This window comes from Pteropus alecto, unplaced genomic scaffold (assembly GCF_000325575.1).
Source record: "Pteropus alecto unplaced genomic scaffold, ASM32557v1 scaffold67, whole genome shotgun sequence".
Taxonomy (NCBI): domain Eukaryota; kingdom Metazoa; phylum Chordata; class Mammalia; order Chiroptera; family Pteropodidae; genus Pteropus; species Pteropus alecto.
Window position 1 is genome coordinate 147,158 of NW_006441061.1, and position 20,120 is coordinate 167,277.

The 20,120-nt window shown below is 36.4% G+C and overlaps 1 protein-coding gene across 7 annotated transcripts in view; it reads left to right on the forward strand.

The window, feature by feature from the left end:
- Nucleotides 1-20,120, forward strand: part of RABGAP1 (RAB GTPase activating protein 1) — a 134,514-nt gene that overhangs the window by 1,940 nt on the left and 112,454 nt on the right. Inside the window, exons 2-4 of one of the 7 annotated variants that reach the window (XM_015594180.2) lie at nucleotides 2,551-2,676; nucleotides 17,908-18,049; nucleotides 18,749-18,948. In XM_015594180.2, the coding sequence (XP_015449666.1) occupies nucleotides 18,799-18,948 (150 nt within the window). In that variant the 5' untranslated portion in view covers nucleotides 2,551-2,676; nucleotides 17,908-18,049; nucleotides 18,749-18,798. Of the gene's footprint in view, nucleotides 1-2,550; nucleotides 2,681-6,019; nucleotides 6,105-17,907; nucleotides 18,050-18,748; nucleotides 18,949-20,120 lie in introns of those variants that run through there. The other 6 variants (XM_015594183.2, XM_015594182.2, XM_015594181.2 and 3 more) reach the window with 6 other exon arrangements.

Sequence of the window (20,120 nt, forward strand, 5' to 3'; positions counted from 1 at the left end):
AATCCTTTAATATGCTGTGGATTTGATTTGCTTACATCTTGTTGAGGATTTTTACATTTACATTTATAAGAGATATTGACCTGTAATTTTCTTTACTTGAGATGTATATCTGGCTTTGGTATTAGGTCTTACAGTGTGAGTTAGGAATCATTCCCTCTTCTTCAAATTTTTTTAGAACAGTTCGAGAGTTGGTGTTAATTCTCCATTAAATGTTTGATATAATCCATTGGTGAAACCATCTGGTGCAAGACTTTTCTTTGGAGGTTTTTGATTACTTAATCAAAATCTTTACTAATGACAGATGTATTGAGATTTTCTATTTCTTTTTCAGTCATTTTAGGTAATTCATGGTTTCAAGGAATTGTCTAGTATTTTCCAGGTTATTTAATTTGTTGGCATACAATGTTCACAGTATTCTTCTATAATCTTTTTATCTCTGAAATGTCAAGTATAATGTCCTCGTTTTTATTTCCGATTTTATTTATTTGCATGTTTTCTCATTTTTCTTTGTCAATGTAGCTAAAAGTTTGTGATATTGTTGATCTTTTCAAAGAAACAACTTTGGTTCCATTTATTTATTTATTTATTTATTTTTTTATTCTCTATTTTGTTTATCAACATTCTAATGTGTATTATTTCCTTTTGCTAGCTTTGGGTTTAGTTTGCCCTTCTTTTTCTCGTTTCTTAAGGTATAAAGTTAGGGTATCATTTTGAGATTGTTCGTTTTTTTTTTTAATGTCACCATTTACAACTATAATTTTCCCTCTGATCACACTGTGTGCCTTGCATCATGTAATTTTGTTATGTTGTGTTGTCATTTTTCTAAGTATATTCTAACTTTGTATTTCTTTGACCCATTTGTTGTTTAAGAGTGTGTTTAATTTCCACACATTTGTGAGTTTTCCTTTTGTTATTGATTTTTAACATCATCCCATTTTGGTGGGAGAAGATACTTTGTATGATACTTATCTATTTAAATCTATTGAGACTTGCTTTGTGGCCTAATATTTGGCCCGTTCTGGAAAATGTAATGTGAACTGGCAAAGAATGTGTATTGTGTTGTTTTGGGTAGAATGTTCTTTATATATCTCTTAAGTCTAATTGGTTTATTGTGATGTTCTAGTCCTCTACTTCATTACTTATCTTCTATCTGGTTGTTCTATTTATTATTGAAAATGAGGTATTGAAGTATCAACTATTGTAGAACTCTTTATTCCTCCCTTTAATTCTGTCAACTTTTACTTCATATATTTTGAGAGTCTGTTACTGGATGTGTAAATGTTGATAACTTTCATATATAATCTTGCTCTGTTGAACCTTTTATTAATATGTAATGTTTTCCTTTGTCTCTTATAACCTTTTTTTTTTTTTTCATTTAAAATCCATTTTGCATGATCTTAGTATAACCACTCTTGCTCTCTTTTGGTTACTATTTGCACGGAATATCTTTATTTTACCCTTTCACTTTTAACCTATTAACATCTTTGGATCTAGAGTACATCTCTTCTAGACTGCATATAGTTGGATCATTAAAAAAAAAAAAAAACTATTCCGCCCATCTCTGTCTTTTGATTGGAGAGTTTTAGCCGTTTACATTTAAAGTAATTACTGATTAAGAAGGACTTATTTCTGCCATTTTGCTATTTGTTTTCTGTGGGCCTTATATATTTTGTGCTTTCATTTCTATTACTGCCTTTTTCTGTGTTTATTTGATATTTGAAGTGAAATGTTTCGATTCACCTCATTTCCTCTTTCGTATTTTCTATAGATATTTTCTTTGTGGTTGCCATGAGAATTACATTTAACGGCCAATAGTTATAACAATCTAATTGAACTGATACCAACTTCAATACCATTCAAAAAACTCCTGTACAGCTCTGTCCCTCTTCCTGTTATTGATGTTCGATTACATCTTTAAACATTGTATACCCAATAATGTATTTTTATGAATTTATCTTTTAAATCATGGAGGAAATACAAAACTGACTTAAAACTATAATTACAGTAATATTTGCTTTTATTATTGTGTATGTATTAATCTTGACTGGAGACCTTTATTTCTTTATAGCTTCTAGTTACTGTCGAGTGTTTTTTCATGTCAATTTGAAGGCTTCCCCTTAGCATTTCTTGAACGGCAGGGTCAGTAGTAACAAACTCCCTTGGCTTTTTTTTTTTTAATAATTAGGGAGTATGTTAATTTCTTGTTTTTGAAGGACTTTTTTGCTGGATATAGAATTCTCTGTCAACAGTTTTTTCCTTTTAGCACTTTGAATATTATCAAACCACTGCCTTCTGGCCTCCAACGTTTAAAATAAGAAATTGGCTGATAATGGAGGATCCCTTAAATGTGATTAGTCACTTCTCTCTTGCTGCTTTCAATATTCTTTTTTTGGCTTTCTACAGTTTGATAATTATTCTTCCTTCCCTTTCTTCTTCTCCTGGGACTTTTTCACGGGTATGTTGTTTCTCTTGATAATGTCCTACAGATCCCTTAGGCTCTGTTCATGTTTTTTCATTCTTTTATTTATTTATTTTTTGTTTGTTTCTCAGATGGAGTAGGAAGCACAAGGAATCCATCTCTCTACCTAGACAACAATTGTACTGGCAGAAACTGAAGTAACTATTTTGGAACTCTGGAGTCTATTTGAAAATTTGGATCTTCCAGGGGAAAGCTTGGTTGGTAAATTGAGGTTAATTCCAATCAATGTCAGCCTTAAGTGATAGTAGCTACCCATCTCCTATTCCTGGAACCTATGGCAGACAGCCACGTTTAATTTCTGGTATGGCTTGCTGGGGCCAGGGTGGGAAATAAGAACCTTGTTCTCCAAATACCTTAGTTCTGTGTTCTGATAACTGATGCTTTTGAGTTCTGAGGTACAGTCGCAGAGGCTGGCTGTTACTGTTTCAACCCTTGTAAGCTGTACTGACTTCCAGGGGATTTAAAGAAACATTACTTGTTTTGTTTGTGTGGCTGGTTTTTTTTTTTTCTCTCTCTCTCTTTTATTCCATTTGGGAATCTGATGTGTAAGGATTACGACATTTGAAAGCAACCAGTTGTATGGGGGAAATTTGAAAGCTACCATGCATAACCAGGGAATGATGTAGGCTCAGAAAAGACCCAAGAAGACCTCAGGGTTTCACCTAAGGCTGATCCTGATCCCTGGCACAGGATACCCTTCAACAATTAAAAATAAATAAGTAAATAGACAGACAGACAGACAGACAGTAAACTCTGGGGAAGGGGTAGAACGTGATTTCCAGAGTTACCACATTATAAATTTCAAGTGTTCATTTTTCAAAAAGAATTGCAAGGCATACAAAGAAACAGAGAAGTGTGGCCTATTCAAAGAAACAAATCAACAGAAACTATTTCTGAGAAAGCTCAGATGTCAGACTTACTAGACAGACTTTAAAACGATATCGTTAAAGAAATAGAAATTACAGAGAAGAACCAAGATGAAATTCTATAGTCGAAAAGCATAATGAAAGCAAATGAAAATTTCACAAGGAATTAAAAAATCAGATTTGAGTAGGCAGAAGAAATAACGAACTTGAGGATATTTCATTTTTTAAATATCTTTCAAAACCTGGTTCCTTTGTTTTTCCTTTTGCCCTAATTTGAGCCTTTCTGATTTTAGGCAACCTCCAAGCTGTTATACGTATCCCCTATTTTACCTTCTGTTCTCCTACCAGGATGATCTTTTGAAAAACTCAAATCTGATATTGGCACAGTCCTTAAAAACCTCTAAGGGCACCCATGTGCCTATAGATTGAACTTCAGTTTCCTTATTTTAGCATTCAGAGCCCTTCTCATTCTGGCTCCAGCTAACCACATTACTTTATCTCGGACCAGTTCCATATTCCACTCACACACCCTAACCAGATGTTCTAAGGTACAAAGCTACATGCTATAAAAAGTTAAGCATAGTTGTAAACCAAAATTAGTTTTGTGTGATTGGCTGAGATATTAGGATATATGGCATTGGTGGGCATTGAAATAGACTATATAAAGTCTATTTGAAAAATAGACTCCTAGATAAAAACTGTATGTATGTCATCACTAACCCAGTAGTCAGCATTACATCACTATTGGTATTATATCTAATGTAATGAAACATGAAGTATAACATAACACCTTTGATGTGTTCTAGCCTGAAATGTTTGACTTTAATCCATTGAACCTTGAAGTCTTAACTTCCAGTTTCTTAGAAATACAAGGTCTAGAGAAAAAAACTCAGTGATCTTTTGAGGAAGCAAACATTCAAATCCAGAAGGTGGGAAAATTTGTGCTTAAAGTGGCCTCATTTCTTAAATAAGCCAATGTCTTTTAATTTTTTTTAAGTGCTAGATTAAAAAATACTGGTATTGACATTGATACTAACTTGGGAAAACTAGCTGTTAAAAAATATATTGCAGTCAATGGAAAATTTGATTATAGTTAGATATTAAAGAGAGGAAAATTTTCAGAAATATTACTAATTTGGGAAAGATAGCTATAAAAATATTGTTCGGCTGGTGGAAAATTTGAAGAGCATCTAGAAATTAGATGAGGGAAAATTACTGAAATAATAACAGATGTTCGTTGAATAACGTAGATTACTACGTGATCTCATTTTGAAAAACTGTGTCGACACACAAAGGATATGCTTAAGGTATTAACAGGCAGTGGGAACGTGATGTTAATATTTTTTATTTTAGCTTGTTTGTATTTTCTGTTTCTCCATGGCATACCACAGTGTGCTGTTTGTTATAAAACTTTGTTTTAAAATTTGTTAAGAATTCCATATGTATTGGGGGTGTACATGTGAATCAAAAAATACATGAATGTGTGGTCACCAAAATATTAAAAGTGGTTTGCTCATGTTGTCAGGAACTTAGGGCATTTTACTTTCTTCCTAATACATCTACTGAATACTTTCAAATGGGTATGTATTACATGAGTGTATAATGAGAAAAGGAACAAAGCTATTTTCCTGTGGGAGTTTAGGTAGTCCATTGTAATATACAAATCACAAAGAGGACTGCAACAGAGTACAGCTTTTTTGCTTTTCCTCTGGTTCATTTGGGTGCAATATCCACAGGAAAACCTCGTGAATGACTCATTCACCAGGAAAAGAGCATATGCTATTTGAATAAAGAAGGAAGAGTAAGGAAGAGGCTTTAGGATTATTTTATAAATTATCAAGACTGCAGTAGCACCTTTAATAATCAGTTTTTATTTCCAATTACTTTGTAAATTCGTTCAGGACAGGGACTTTAAACTTCATTACATTGCTGTTGCTCTGTATATCACTTTTGAATGATTTTTTAAATAAAATCCTAGCTGCATTTTCGAGTAACACTCTGAAACAATCTTGTTCATTTTGGTCCTATTCTGTGTCTCTCAAAAAATGTCAAGGCAGCTGTTTTGCAGCCAGTGGCTCTTGGACTTGGCGGTCAGTTTTATTTCCAGACTGAATTCCGTAACTTAGGCAGGACTCCTTTATAAAACAAGAAAAATCATATTCTCACATGCTTGTGGTAAAGCCAAATGAGATACCGGGGACCCGTCACAGTCCCTGGCACACTGTGCACCCTCAAAAAAAAAAAAAAAAAAAAAAAAAAAAAAAAAAGCCAGGTGAGCTGAGTAACACTGTTAAGTGCTGCTTTTGAGGTTAGCAGAAGATTCCTTGCTCAAGCGCCAGTACCCCCCTCTTAGGCTCAGCAGGTGCTACCCACCTCGCTCCCCTCAGTCCTGCTTTCAGCCCCTGATGCATCACATCGCCACTGCCTGTCCAAGCGCATCGACTGACGGACCAGCTCGACGCCTCGTACCGCCGCCAGCGCAGATTCCGCGCACGCGCGGACACCCGAGGCAGGCTGAAAGCCCAGATGGGGCTTCGAGGGGAGGAAGTACGCGCTCGCCGCCTGTTGTTGGCCCAATGGGGCGGCGCGGCTTAGCCGCCTGCCTATGAGACGCGCGCGAGGCAGGCGGAGGGCGGAAGGAGCCGCTCTCACAGGAGTAGGGGGCGGGGAGGACGGGGGCAGGGGTGCGGGGGAGGCCCAGGCGGCGGAGCCTCGGGGACGGCGCACGGCGGGCGGCGGAGGAGGAGACGGTGGGTCGGGTAGGGCCGCGCTTCCCCTCCTCCTCCCACCTCCCTTCCACCAAGCTCGGGGGGATCCTCCGACGGCCCTGCGGGCAGCCCAGCTGCATGCTCATCCCGCGGGGCTGGGCCGGCGCGACTGCGCTCAGCTCCCTGGAGGAGCCGGGTTCTGAGGGGAGCTGTGATTGGGGGGAGGGGGAGCCACGGGCCGAGGGGAGAGGGCGCATGCGCAGGTGGGAACGCTCCCGGAGCCCCTGCCCAAACCGGTTCCCCCTGTCTAGGTGGGTGTCTGTCTTCCGAGACCTGCGCTTGCGGCCGTCCCGCTGGCCCCTCTGCAAAGCCGGTTTGTCTTTTGACTTTCATGTTTTGGGCCAGGTCCTATTTGGGAGTCTGGCCGCTCCCTGCGCCTCAGTTTCTCCCCATTGCCCGCCGGGCCTGTATGTAATTTAGGCTGGCTTCGGCCTTGGGCTGCCTTCCTGGGCTGCGCCCAGTTTGGAAGACTTGCTTTCTTTTAGTGTAGATCGACTGTCTCGTGTCGGCCTTACCGTCTCATTTAAGCCGCCTGCAGTTAAAGCGTCCCCAGCATCCCACACTCCCCACGTACTTTAAGTATCTGCTCCCAGTACCTTCTTGCAGTGTCTTGATTCTCAGCAACCTTCAGGGAGGGTTTTAGGTGTTGAGCTAGAGGATAACCCGACATCGAAGAGTTCGCTGTCCATTGCCTGGTGGTACTTTGGTCCGTAACATTGAACCTACTACCATCTGCAACCTGCTTTTACAGGCGTTTCGATACTAGGGTTCCTCGGGGATTCCTTTAATCCTTCTTAGAAGCAAATGTCCTAGGAGACAGTGTTAAGTGATCGTGCTACTGGTGCCCACAATCTTAGTTCTCTGTTAGTTTAAAATCCTGTCCCAAGTTGAATGCGAGGTCTTTTACCTTTTGTCATTTTTATCAATGGAAAAAAAAAAAATACCTGTCAGGGACATAGTTTCACAATTCATTTGATGTTTTCACTCCAATAAACACCTGTATTCACATATGTGTAACTGGAGTAGTAAGTCTTGAGCGTGTGCTTGTGTGTGTGTTTCCAGCTGCTTTGTTTATTTAGGAAGTAAAAAACAATGGAGGTTGAACTTAACAGTGTCACGTTAAACTGATGTTTGAAAAGTAGTTGGAAAAAGCTTAGGTGCCAAGAAAGTGCACATTCAACTTTTTTTTTTTTTAAATAAAGAACCTATTGGCCTGAATAATTCAAGTGTGTTTCTATATTGAAAGTTTTTTAATAGGGTTTACTAAAACTGTAAATGAATAGGGAAGAGTTCTTTATATTTCTTTGTAGACCTCAGTTTACATTAATAAAATTTGAGTATGAATTGTATTTATTGGTAACATTTAAAATTCACGTGTATCTTAAATACAAATTATTAACTCAAATTCATAATTAAAATTGAACTGTTGCTATGTTTGGTGAACTTTTTTGTTTTAGTTTTATAACTCAGTTTACAGTTAACTCACTGGTTTTAAGGTTTATATTTGAATAGATAACCTATCAACTACACGCATTTTGGAATTTTTGGCATAGTGTTTTGTTAGCAGTTTACAGGTGCTTAATCTGGATTGAATGGTAATTTAGTGGGGCTGTAAAGGTGAAGACACCTGCTTCCTATCTTTTCTACCACATATTGAAATAAGTGCATTATGCACATTATCTACACAGGGGACATGATTTTTCCACAAATATATCTCAGCTTTACAGCTTGAATTCTTTAAAGAAGTCGTCTTTTATTGCGTATATTTTCAGCTTAACTTTACAGCCCAGATTCTTTAAAAGAAGTCATTGTCTTTTATTGAGCGTGTTTTCAGCTAAAATGAAGCCAACTTTGAAGGTTTCATCATTTCACAGTAATTGTTTTAACAAGTGGCCTTTGAGTATAGGCTTCAGAAACTAATTTGTTTAAATCGGTGCTAATGTTGGTTGTCTCTAGACACTGGCTTGGCAGTATTTTGACATGGGCTGCCCGTAGTGTTATCTTTGTAGTTTTCAATATAATTGGATATCGTTAGCTTTCTCAGCTATGTGGTATAAATGAATATAACACTCTCAAATAATATTTCTTGGAGAAAGATATTAAAGAAGTGCCAATTTAACCAACATACATAAAGCAGGGTTGGGCATGACATTTGGGTGTGTTGTCTCTGTCTCGTTTTTTGGTTTTCCGTAGTTAGATCCTGAAAAAAGAAAATCCAAGGCTAGGGACTGGATGTCCACTGGTACACATGAAAAAACACTATATCAATTTAACAAATGTTTCTCTTTTTTTTTTTGCAATAATCTGGTTACCTTGTTCTGCCCTTTCCACCCCCCCACCCCACCCCCGTTTTCTGATGATCCTGAGATCATTATTCTTTAGAAAACTTGTAAGTCAAACAATACTAGATAGACATTTAAACTTATATTGTAACCACTCTTGTTGACTTTTAACAGCCTTGTTTCTCTTCGTGTGCAAAGACTGTATGACCAAATATGGCAGTTTGCAAGTCATGAACACTTTATAGAATATAGCCTGGAAGTTTTTCTCTTTCCAGAGCAGCCATAATACTCTGAGGTAATCATCAGTGAGAATTTTTTGAAAATTGTTCCTTCTGTCCTAGTAGAGTTCTGTAAGGCCTAACTTCCCCCCGCAACCCCAACATCCCTTTTTCTATGGATCATAAATAGTAAAAAATAAAACTTGTTTTTAAGTTCATGCATGACATTAAATAGTTTATATTACGTTGGCTATAAAACATGTGAAGCATCTCTTTTTAATTGTATGGTTATGCTGCCAAATTTGGAGGTTTGTACCTCTCTAAGAGTTAATGCATGGTTATGGTTGCAAAAGCTTTTATATTATAAATCATTACTCCTTGGGATCTATTAATCTTTGTGGCAATAAATTGTTCTCCATACTAAAAACTGGCGTTTCTTAAGGTACATTAGCAAGTTAGTAGCTTAATAACAATTTGACTATTTTTAAAATTCCTTTTTCCTAGTTTCCATTATTTATTCGTTTTGGTAATTATAATCATCAACCTATGGTTATAATCTTGTTTTCCTTTTTCTGAGGATGGCCTTTGTATTAGGAAAAGGAATTGATATTTAGAATCTTTCTTTGGGAACATATTTTAAATATTATCAAAGGTATTAAGAGATAGCCTTCAAGGCTAAATTGGATTAAATGTTAGGCATTTGTGTAATACTACTGTAGGGAAGAGCTATGAGTTAATCATTTTAATGTTTTTACTGTAGAGGTAATAAACTCCCATATGCCCTTGAAGTATGCTGATAAACGGATTCTGGCAGTGTGAGACTAGGAACATGTCATGTAAATCCCTTTTGCTGTGACACACGATTTTCTGTGAATAGACCTCTGATATAGCTGCAGAAGAGAAATGGTTATGTATTTACTTATCTGTTCAATTCTCTGTGAACTGAAGAAAAATCTGATTTCTATCTGAAATCCTTTCCTAACAGGAAATATTTTTTATATTTTTGCTTTTGTTTGTGAGAAAAGATCTTTTCAGATAGGTTTAAAAACACCAGTGGAACTTAATTAAATATTTGCGAATTTTTAGAAATCTTACACAGTGCCTATTCCAGTGCTGTGAATGAAGGTTCTCAGAAAATGTTTATTCATTGCCCACACTTAATCAATTGTCCTACCATCCTTGTGTAACTATGGACCAAGGCCTTCTTATATTAAAAAGGACGGAAAACATGTGTCTTCTGCTAAATATTTTGTGGTGTGCCTATACACATTTCCCTGAAAATCAAACAGGTCATAGAAAGGCAAAACCATATTTACTGCATTTATTTTGGTCATCTATCCAATGATTTGTTTGCTTGGCGTTAAATTCACATAGTTTAAGGATAAATGAATGATATGAATGTTTCAGATCTAAGTGTAGACCGGTTGATAATCTAAATGGAATAGATTCATTTTCTTCACTATGGATGAGAAGGAACATATGACTAATTTCCAGAAAAGAGTTTTTAGATGATCCTGCATTGCTCAAATATGTTCATATTTTTATATTTATGAACACTAATGTAAATTATATTATGCTTTAGAAATCTGTTCCAGAAAAAGTAAAGACAAGGTTACTTTTTAAAAATAATTCATGCTATTGAGGTCAGAAATATAATCTGTCCTTGTGAATGAGTAGTACATTAATATTAAGCTAACTTTCTCTGTGTTCCCGCAGATAGGTTTCTATTGGGGAAATGTCATCCAAATAATTTAAATATTTAGTTTCAGAGATACTGTGTTGAAGTGAAGCATACCTAGAGTTCTGGAAAAAATTAATGTGCTCTTTCCTGAAATATACACAGGAATGCAGGGAAACCACTTATATGGTTAATTTTTTCAGGTGTCAACAGTGTTACACTTAACAGCATTTAAATGAGTTTTATGTACATTTCATCCCCTTTTCTACATCTTGTACCTTTAATTAGTGGTATCAAGATATGGAGGAGGGAGTGTGAACTTTGATATCATATAGATATCCCAAGTATGCCCTTACTGAGTGTATGACTGAAGGTAAGCTACTTAATGACTCTCAGACTCAGTTTCTTCATTTGTAAAAACGGAACGAGTTATGCTTCTATCATGGTTTAAGACTGGAAAGCACCTGACATCAACGCCCCTCCCCCCATCCCCTTTCCTGAACACTCTCATTCACAAAAGAATAGAAAGGATTCAGTCGCTTCATTTTACATATGAGAAATCAAGCTACAACATTGTCCAAGTCATATCAAAAAAGACCGAGAAGTTCAACTCCCGGTTGGTTATTTTTATATGGCACCAGACTGTTAATGAAGCTTGATTACTCATGAGAAAGCGAGAAATAACTGAAAATATTGCCTGTCTTCTTTAGGTACTTTATTGATTTTTTGTGAATTTTATCCTAAAGATCCTATTAAGTTGCAGTCAGTCTTTAAAAATTTTTCTTGACCAATGAATGGATAAACAAAATGTGGTATATATATACAATGGAATGTTATTCAGTCTTAAAAAGGGAGGAAATTCTGACACACGCTACAACATAGAAGAACTTCGAAGACATTATGCTAAGTGAAATAAGCCAGCCACAAAAGGACAAATATTGGTATGATTTCACTATTTATATGAGATACCTGGAGTAGTCAAATTCAGAGACAAAGTAGAATGTTGGTTGCCTTGGGGACTGGGAGTTATTCTTTAATGGGTACAGAGTTTCAGATGGAGAAGATGAAAAAGTTAATAGAGATGGATGGATGGTAGGAATGGTTGGTTGCACAACAGTGTACTTATTGCCACAAACTGGCCATTTAAAAATGGCTAACATAGTTTATGTTATGTATATTTAACCACAATTTGAGAAGATGAAAACTTTTAAAATCTTTTTAAAAATTAAAAATATTTTGTCTTACAAATTCCTATGTTTCTATAATTAAGGTATCTTTTTTTTAGTTCACCTGGAATTGAACTAAGGGAGTCACTTCTAGTTTACAGAAGTAAGTTATCATAGGCATTGTAGGTTAAAATTTGCCTAACAGTGCCTTTTAGATAAGCTGGGTTTTTCTTACCTTTATGTGCTGTAGGCCCAAGATGAGTAAGTTTTGTTTTCTTTTGTTTTTGCTTTTTAAAGCTAAGCCGAAATTATTCAGAAGGTTTAAATTAATATGGTTCTCTTAGTTCACTAAAATAATTCAAAGAAACAGCCCCCAAATTCAGAGTCAGACTTAAACAAAGACACATCTATTGTTTAGCAATTAGTGGTGGTGGAAAGGAATTTATTTTTATAAAGAAGGGCTGATTTTCCATTGAGTTTTGTTAGATTTGTCCCACCCTTCCCAGGGTAGGCTGTGAGGAATTCATGTGACAACCAACGTAGGAAAAGAAACTTCAGAGCCAGGAAAAAAAAGAAAGATTAATATAGTGCGATTTTTAAAAATACTCTTCCTCGTACCCTACTCGGTTAATTTTAAAGGGCCGCAAACCCACAGGAATTGGCCTGCTACAGCATCTTTGAAATTTGATTCTTTTGCTACGTCCTGTTTTGTTCTTTTTTCTGAACAGAAAGTAGTCTTATCAAGTCTTTGTTTTAGGATACAATTGGGAGCAGCATTGAGGATGAATTGGAATGGGGAGAGAATGGAGATGGGAACACCAAGGAGGAGAGATGCATTTCAGAAAAGATCAGAGACACCTAGATACCTGCGTTTTGATGGAGTTCCACAGTTTTCTCTGTGATCTTAAGCAAGTTATTGAACTAGTCTAGCCTTAGTTTGTGTCATGAAGTAATACCTATCTGGCAAGGTTAGTGTAGAGGTTAGTATTAGTGCATGTAAAGCTTCTTTAGTAGCATTTTGGGCATGAAATCAGAACTCAACTCAGGAACTAATAAGTATTACTGTCTCTTTAGATTTAGCAGGGTGATTTAAGTATCCCCCTTAAGATTCCCTGAAGCTTTACTCATTTGCTCACTGGTTAAGCAGCAAAAATGATGGGAATTGGGAGGGAAATGATAAGAATATTTTGGTCCAAAGGGAATCCAAGGTATGTTTTGTGACTTATTTAACTGATTTTGGCTGTGACAGTTGGGAACTTGATGAAGAGTCAGTCAGGCACACTCAGAGGTGGTTCTTTCCGAGTCTTCATTCCAGTCATCCTTCATATGCACATCCCCAGTTACATGCTTGTAATGCAACATATTGGTCACTTCTCACATTACTTAGACCCTGACAGTTAAACACTGAATGAAAGAATTTTATTCCACCGATCTAAGATCCTTCTCCACAGGTAGTTCAAGGGACTGTGCATGCTCACTGTATTCCTAGCATTGACCATGGTGGTTTATACTTAGCATTGTTTCTAGAATGAATGATCAACTAATACAGTGGAGTACAACATTTTACTATGTGATAAATGCTATCATTCTGTGATAAGATTTAAAAGCAAACAGAAAGCCTTAGGAACCCTAGAGAGAAGTAAGGAATATTGCAGAGGGAAGTAGGGAGGTGGCGTATTTGATTGTATTAGATTGCTAGAAGGGGAGGAAGACCAACTGGGGAAACGGAAGACATGTTCCTAGCTTAGCAGACAGTATGAGCAAAGGCTTGAAAGCATAAAAATGCACTCATATTTAATGAGTGCTTTGGTATAGTTTATAGAGAGAAGAATAGAATGATAGATTGGCTCCAGATTTTGAAGAACCGATGCTATAAGGAGTTTGGATTTTTTCTCTGTTTTCACTTAGGAGCAATTAGAGGTTGGGGGGAAGGGGTGGGATAGATCTGAATTTTTAGAAATTAATTATGGGGACTTGATAACCAAAGAATAGAATCTAGACTTATGTTGTAGCTAAATTGAAAGAAGTAGGTACTCACAAGTCAGTGACATGAATAATAGTGAAGAAGGAAGAGTTTTGGGGTACATGTTTTGAAACTAAAATGCATTAGAATTTCAAGGGAGAATGAGAAAAGGAGTCCAGGACTTTTTGACCTGTCTTGGATCAGTAGTTGTTAACCAGGGAAGGAAACCTTTGAGGAACAATATGCTTGTCCACTTTGGACACACGGAATCGATTCTGAGATGGCCATGGGACACCTGTAGCAGAGCCCTCCTGTGCATTTTCATCACACCCGTTGCATACCTGAGTTATACCAAGCACTATACTGTATTGTAATTACTTGTTTACTTTTTTCTCTACCACTGTAAGCCTGTCAAAGGTAAATGGAAGTAATAAACACAAGAGCTGATGAGATAGCTAGGGGAAAATGGAAAAAGGAGACAAGGAGGAATTTAAAGAATGGGCAGAAGAAAAGTGATCTAAATGACAGTTGAGAGAAGGTAGAAGAAAATGGAAGCAAAGGATAAGAGTTTCAGAATGAGCATTTTTATTTCAGCTGGTAGTAGTAATATGAGAGCTGAAAAAAATTCTTTGAGTATTGAAATTGTGATGTTGATTTTTAGAAGGAAAGGTTCAGAGGGGGTTGGTGAGAGGTAGGGGAGCTGCTCAGTGAGAGTGGGAAATCCCATTGAAGTGCTAGAGGTACTTAAGACTACTTCAGGAAGAAAGTGTTTCAAGAAAACCAAGGAAACATGAATCAGAGCCCTGGACTAGTGGCTGGACCAGCACATTTTATTTGTCTCAAGCATGTCAAGTTCAGTTACAAGTATCACTCACACCTCTTTCATCAAGTTAGGAAAGTGACTTATTGGGAGATGATTTTTGCCTCTAATTGCACATTAGCAAATCCATACCACTGCAAGTTCACTGTTACTGCTCTGAAAGATGTTAGTAACTAGACACAATACAAATATCCAATAGAACTCTTTCCAAAAAAATAAAGTTCAAGTTTTTAAAAAGTAAATGCATTATCCAGGAATCAGCTGCTTTCAAAGGACTGTAAGAAGAGCCTTTGGCATAGACGGTTCTTTTCCATTTCACTGTGAATTATCTGGGTCTGTAGTGTTTTAGGGGAGATTGAGAGTGAAAATGAATCTTTATTAGGCAAGATCGAGGTGCACTATTTGCTGTGGTCTTCGTAGAAGTGCATAGTTGAGCATGAAATTGTCACTTATGGCATAGAGCAGTGAATTTGGGCAAAAGTGTATGAAGAGTTGATATTATGAGACTGATTTTCAATCGGAAAATCCTTCTAGTGATCTTTTGTGTGTCAATAAAGATGAAAGTAATGAAAAGATAGAAGAAAAATAAAATTGAATTTTCGGGTTTGATGCAGGAGGCTGCATAATTAAACACTATTACCTGGCATTTTAAGTGACTTACTAAAGGAGATAGAAGGAAACATCCCTGAACTCAGCTTGCCAGTCTGGCCCTGTTGGTAACTGGACATGTTATAAGGGTCTAGGTTCATCACTTGTGTAAAAGAAGGAAACAGTGCTGACCAAATACCAGGGTGTTCCTGTGTGTGTTAATCTCATTCAAAATGGAATAGAAGTCCTTACTCTGTCTACTTTACAGAATTGTTAGGATAATAAAATGAGGTAAAGAACGTGTATGTTTCAGTTATCTGTGAACTATTATACAAAGTATTATTCCTTCAAAATATTCCTTTGCATTTATTTAGATATAAACAATTAGAATGCCAAATTAGAAAAGCTGTATATTTTTGCCCTAAAATTGTGTTTTCTAAATTGAATTACCTAAATCAGTTGATACTTGTTAATTCTTTTAAAATTGGAAGTTAGTTTTTGCACAAGCTTTAAGTACTTGTGCTTATAATGTTCTGTGTATTGGTAAATGAGATATATGTTTACATATGTATGTATATTCCATTGTAATTTTTATAATAGTTCTATGAGGTAGATAGTACACCAGTTTCACTTATGGAAACAGGCACAGTGTGACTGACCAAGCTCACAGTATTAGTAAGTAGTAGAACCAGTATTTTCACTTGGGTTTTTTTCTAACTTGTGTGTTTTACCATCATAAATATGACTTCTCTTGTTAGTCTCTAAAAGATAGTCTTACCTTTTTATTGGGTGGCTCTTGCTCTTTTCCTCTTTATTTGCCATTTTATCCTATATTTTCAAATATATGAGCACCCGCTATGTACTGGGCATTGTTCTGGGTGGTAAGGATGCAGCAGTTAATGAAAGACAAAATCCCTGCCCTCGTGGATCTTAGGTTCTAGCTTACATGATACTTAAAAACAAATGATTAAAAGGTAAGTGTGTCGAAAGGTGGTAGGCGGTATGTATGGAGAAAGGAAGAGGAATGGTAGTTCAGAATGTTTGGGGAAGAAGTTCATACTTTATTGTTCCTGAGAAATTAAAGTTACAGTCTGAAGGTTGAAGATTTAGCGTAGGGGGTGTCTTGTGGTAACTGATGTAAGTAGGGGTTAAAAACAACAAAATTAGACCTTACGGTCTCAGGACAGGGGTGGTGAATACTCTAGAATTTTGTATACCAAGTTCTGGGGCGCCTCTTTATTGTGGAGGCCAGGGAAGAGGTGGTCTTATCTAGAGTCCCTGCGGCTCCTGGACTCCCACTTCACTTCTGCTCGGAAGCTAGAGAAAGGGAGTCTCATTGTATAACAGCCTGTACTACTTAGTGTTTTGATAAACCTCATTCCTACTGAGTGATTCAGTTACTTTCAGGTGCCAAAACAAACAGTAAAGTATTTTATAAAGTATATTTTCCTATCACCTCCTCAAAGAAAATAGGTTGAACTTTGAGCCTGCCAGATCTTCTCAGTTCCATAGTGTAAATACAAAAGTATATTATTTTTGAGTCTAGAGTGTTATAGAAAGTTCTCAGTGTCTCTGAGATTATAGCTTTAGAGGATTTTTCTCAGGCTCTCTGCTATAATACTATTAAGTCACATTTTAAAAAATGGCAAAAAGACTGATTAAGCATGAAAACCTTACCTGAAATACAAATTCTAAAAAAGATAAACATTCCTTTATCCAATACTGCATGTTTTGGAAAAGAGCCCCAATTTGTGGCATTGGAAAGTCATCATTATTGAATGAAAAGAGTGTAGCCTGTGGAATCATAGATAACTGGGTTCAGTTTTGGCTTTGCCTCTAACTGGTTACATGACGACCATTGCTTATACCATCTCTCTCAACTTCCTCCTTTGTGAAACAGAAATGTGATGATTAAATTAAGAGACACCACCAGCAAATTGTAATACAGCATAATAGGTACTATAAAAGTTGTAAAATGCCATGGGAACAGAAGTAAGGCAAGTAATTGATTATGCTCTGGGGTAAAAATGGGCAGGCCGCTAGAAAAGGGAGGGTTAGGTCATGAATGAAGAGTTGGAGTTGATGGACTGCAGAAGCAAGGAAACATTTTAGGAAGAGGATACTGCGAGTGCAGATATCTGGAGGTATTAAAGTACAGATGCTCGTCGGCCTACGATGGGCTTATGTCCTGATAAACCCATCATAAGTTAAAATATAAGTCGAAAGTGCATTTAATCCACCAGACCTACTTCACATCATAGCTTAGCCCAGCCTACTTTAAATGTGCTCAAAACACATTAGTCTGCAGTTGGGCAAAGTCATCTGAGAGTCTGTTTTATAATAAAGTGTTGAGTACCTCATGTAATTTATGTATCACTTGCACCATCATAAAGTTGAAACATTGTAAGTTGAACCATCATAACTCAGGGACCGACTATATTCACCCTTAGCAAAGACATCATCACCTCTAATACATTTCTTAACTCCATTTTTAAGCCCCTCTCCCAACCTGTTCCTGTAGTTTTCTCTGCCTCCGAGATTTCTCAACTAACAGTACACTCCTTTCGGGCAAGAATCTAATTTCTCACATTTACCATATGCTATTCTTTACACACTGGACACCGTAAGTATTCATTGAATGGATGAAGTAAAACTACATGAAAAAAAGTTTTTAGAAGTTTCCTGAATGCCAGGCCATGCATTTTGATTTAGCCCTATGAAATGTAGACTTGTAGAGTTGATAGCCATTAAACAAGGGAATTCATTTAAATAGAAAGTAGCGAAGCGTTCAGGATTAGAGCTGTAGTTATACCAAGTTAAATGACGACCTCTTGGGGTTGCCATTTCCTTATTTGTTTAACATTATTGATGATTTAAAGTTTGCATCCAACTATAATATTTAGGGATTCTGTGATTCCTGTTGCCAGGTGGATATCTAGATGGGAGCCTTTTGAGGGGAAATAGTGCTTGGCATATGGTGTATGCTCAATAAATATATGTCCAGTTAAAAATCCGAAGCATAAATCAGGATACTTAATTGGAGAGACTAAACTGACTCAGAACTTTTACTTCTTTGAAGGTACAAGATGAGCACAGAGCTAGCGCTGCTTTGTTAATTGATTTAAGCTCTCTGGGTATGACATTGTATTGTTTGTTCTGTTGCTGTTTTGGCAACCAGATGAGAACATTGCCAAAAGTATGCAGAACCAGATTTTTAAATGGTAAGTGAGTTTGAGTTTTATTCCAAGAGTCAATAAATAATTGAATGGCTCTTCATAAGTGACGTATTGTTATACTTCTTGCTGGGAATTTTTGGCTTGAAACTCTCTTATTGGTAATATTCATATTGAATAAGATACTGTGAGATGGGAAGATTGAGTTTTTAATGAACTTCGGATATCTTGCTATGTAAAGTATTTCCCAGCTCTAGAATTTATGACTGCCCTGCCTTGAATTTATTTCTTTTGGGTGTTAATGTGAAATTTTGTTTCTTAAAAACGCACGTTAGTATTTATCCATAATGTCAGGAGAACCTTAGTTATTGTCCTAAGTGCTTTCAGTTTCATTTATGTATACAGTTTTACAAATTAAAAAATAGAAAACAGAAGTTGAGTACTTTATAATTTTTAAAGGCCTAAAATAAAATTGCAACATATGCCAAATAAGTTTCTGTAGGTAAGCAGTTCTCGAGAGAGTATGTTTTATGTATTTCTTTGAAATCTGAAATATCTCAGCCCTGACTAGCACTAAATTCTCTTACTTTCTGGAATAAAAAACCTAGAGTGTAAATGTTGAAAGTCTTGGGAAAATATTTTGGAAGTGTTTTAAAAATGTTTTTATATGTATTTTGTAAAAATTGGAGCATAATTGAATATCTGGCAGACTTTCTATATGAGTATCTTTTGGTTTTTGTTTTTCAGGCATTTTAAAAATATTTAATCATTCATGAGTTGAGTTTCATTCTTGAGTCATGGATGACAAGGCTTCTGTTGGAAAAATCAGTGTCTCCTCAGACTCGGTATCCACTCTTAATAGTGAAGATTTTGTCTTGGTTTCCAGGCAAGGAGATGAGACACCGTCTACAAATAATGGAAGTGACGATGAGAAAACAGGACTCAAGGTAAAACTCCATAACCAAAGTTTCTTTTGTTTATTAGGCTTGCTAAGCCTGCTGCAAAACTCGGCCTTAATTGGAAGATGTATGGAGTGCGAGTGAGAACATGAAAATAATATCCTTTCTTTTTTTTTAATGCTCAAGAGTTTTATTTACAATTAGTGACAAATTTATATTTGGTTAAGTTTTCAATTTGATTGCTTCTAACCTTCTAATACCCCTAACCGTCAAAACTCGTGGCCATAGTATAAACATTTTTCATTTTAGCATTGTTTTCACTTTCCCATTGAATGAGAAGTGACTGCTTTTTCGTTTGTTTGTTTGTTTTTGGTGTATGTAATATAAGGGCAGTGGCAGCAGTGCTGTTTATAAAAATGAGTTTTAGGATGATTGAAACGGAACTTTAAATTACTGCCTTTTGGCCACTTCTGTTTGTTTATATATATTTTCTCAGCAAACAGACAACTATTACTTCTTTTCCTATACTCTGTTATTGTTCTTGTCTTTATGGATATAAATAAAAACAGTTTATCTTGTTACATCATTTAAAATAAGTAGCTCTAAAAGTATTTTGATTTCTGTTTACATCTTTTCATTCAGCAAGTGTTTATTGAGTATCAGCTGTGTGCCAAGTACTGTTCTAAATACTGAGGAAACAGTGGTGAATAAGACAGGCAAAGCCCCCTGCCTCCTGCAGCTTTTAATTTTCTTTAATTTAGAAAAGAGAATTATACAGTCATGGAGTGATCTCTCTGATTACTGTAGCACCTGTCTGGCACTTCATACAAATGTTACAATAATGTTGACTGCATACCCTATCCTATGCTCTAAATCCTCACAACTGCTTTGTAACTACTAATTTGTACTTCATGCTCCCACAGTTTTTATTTTAATGGGGGAAATGGACTCTAAGCAAATAAAAAAAAATGGATATAAGGAAATTTAGGTGCTATAAAGAAAATTGAAGGGAGATATGTGGATAAAGAGGTACTATCTTGAAATGACATGTGAGCAGAGACCTGAATGGCATGAGGAAGAAGGCCATGGAGAAACCTGAGAAAAGAGCTTTACACAGGGAACAGAAAATAACACAGACCCCAAGGAGGCTCACCCTTGTTAGGACAGAGATTAGAACACAGGGAATAAAGTAAATAAAAATTGCTAAAGGATGAGATTTA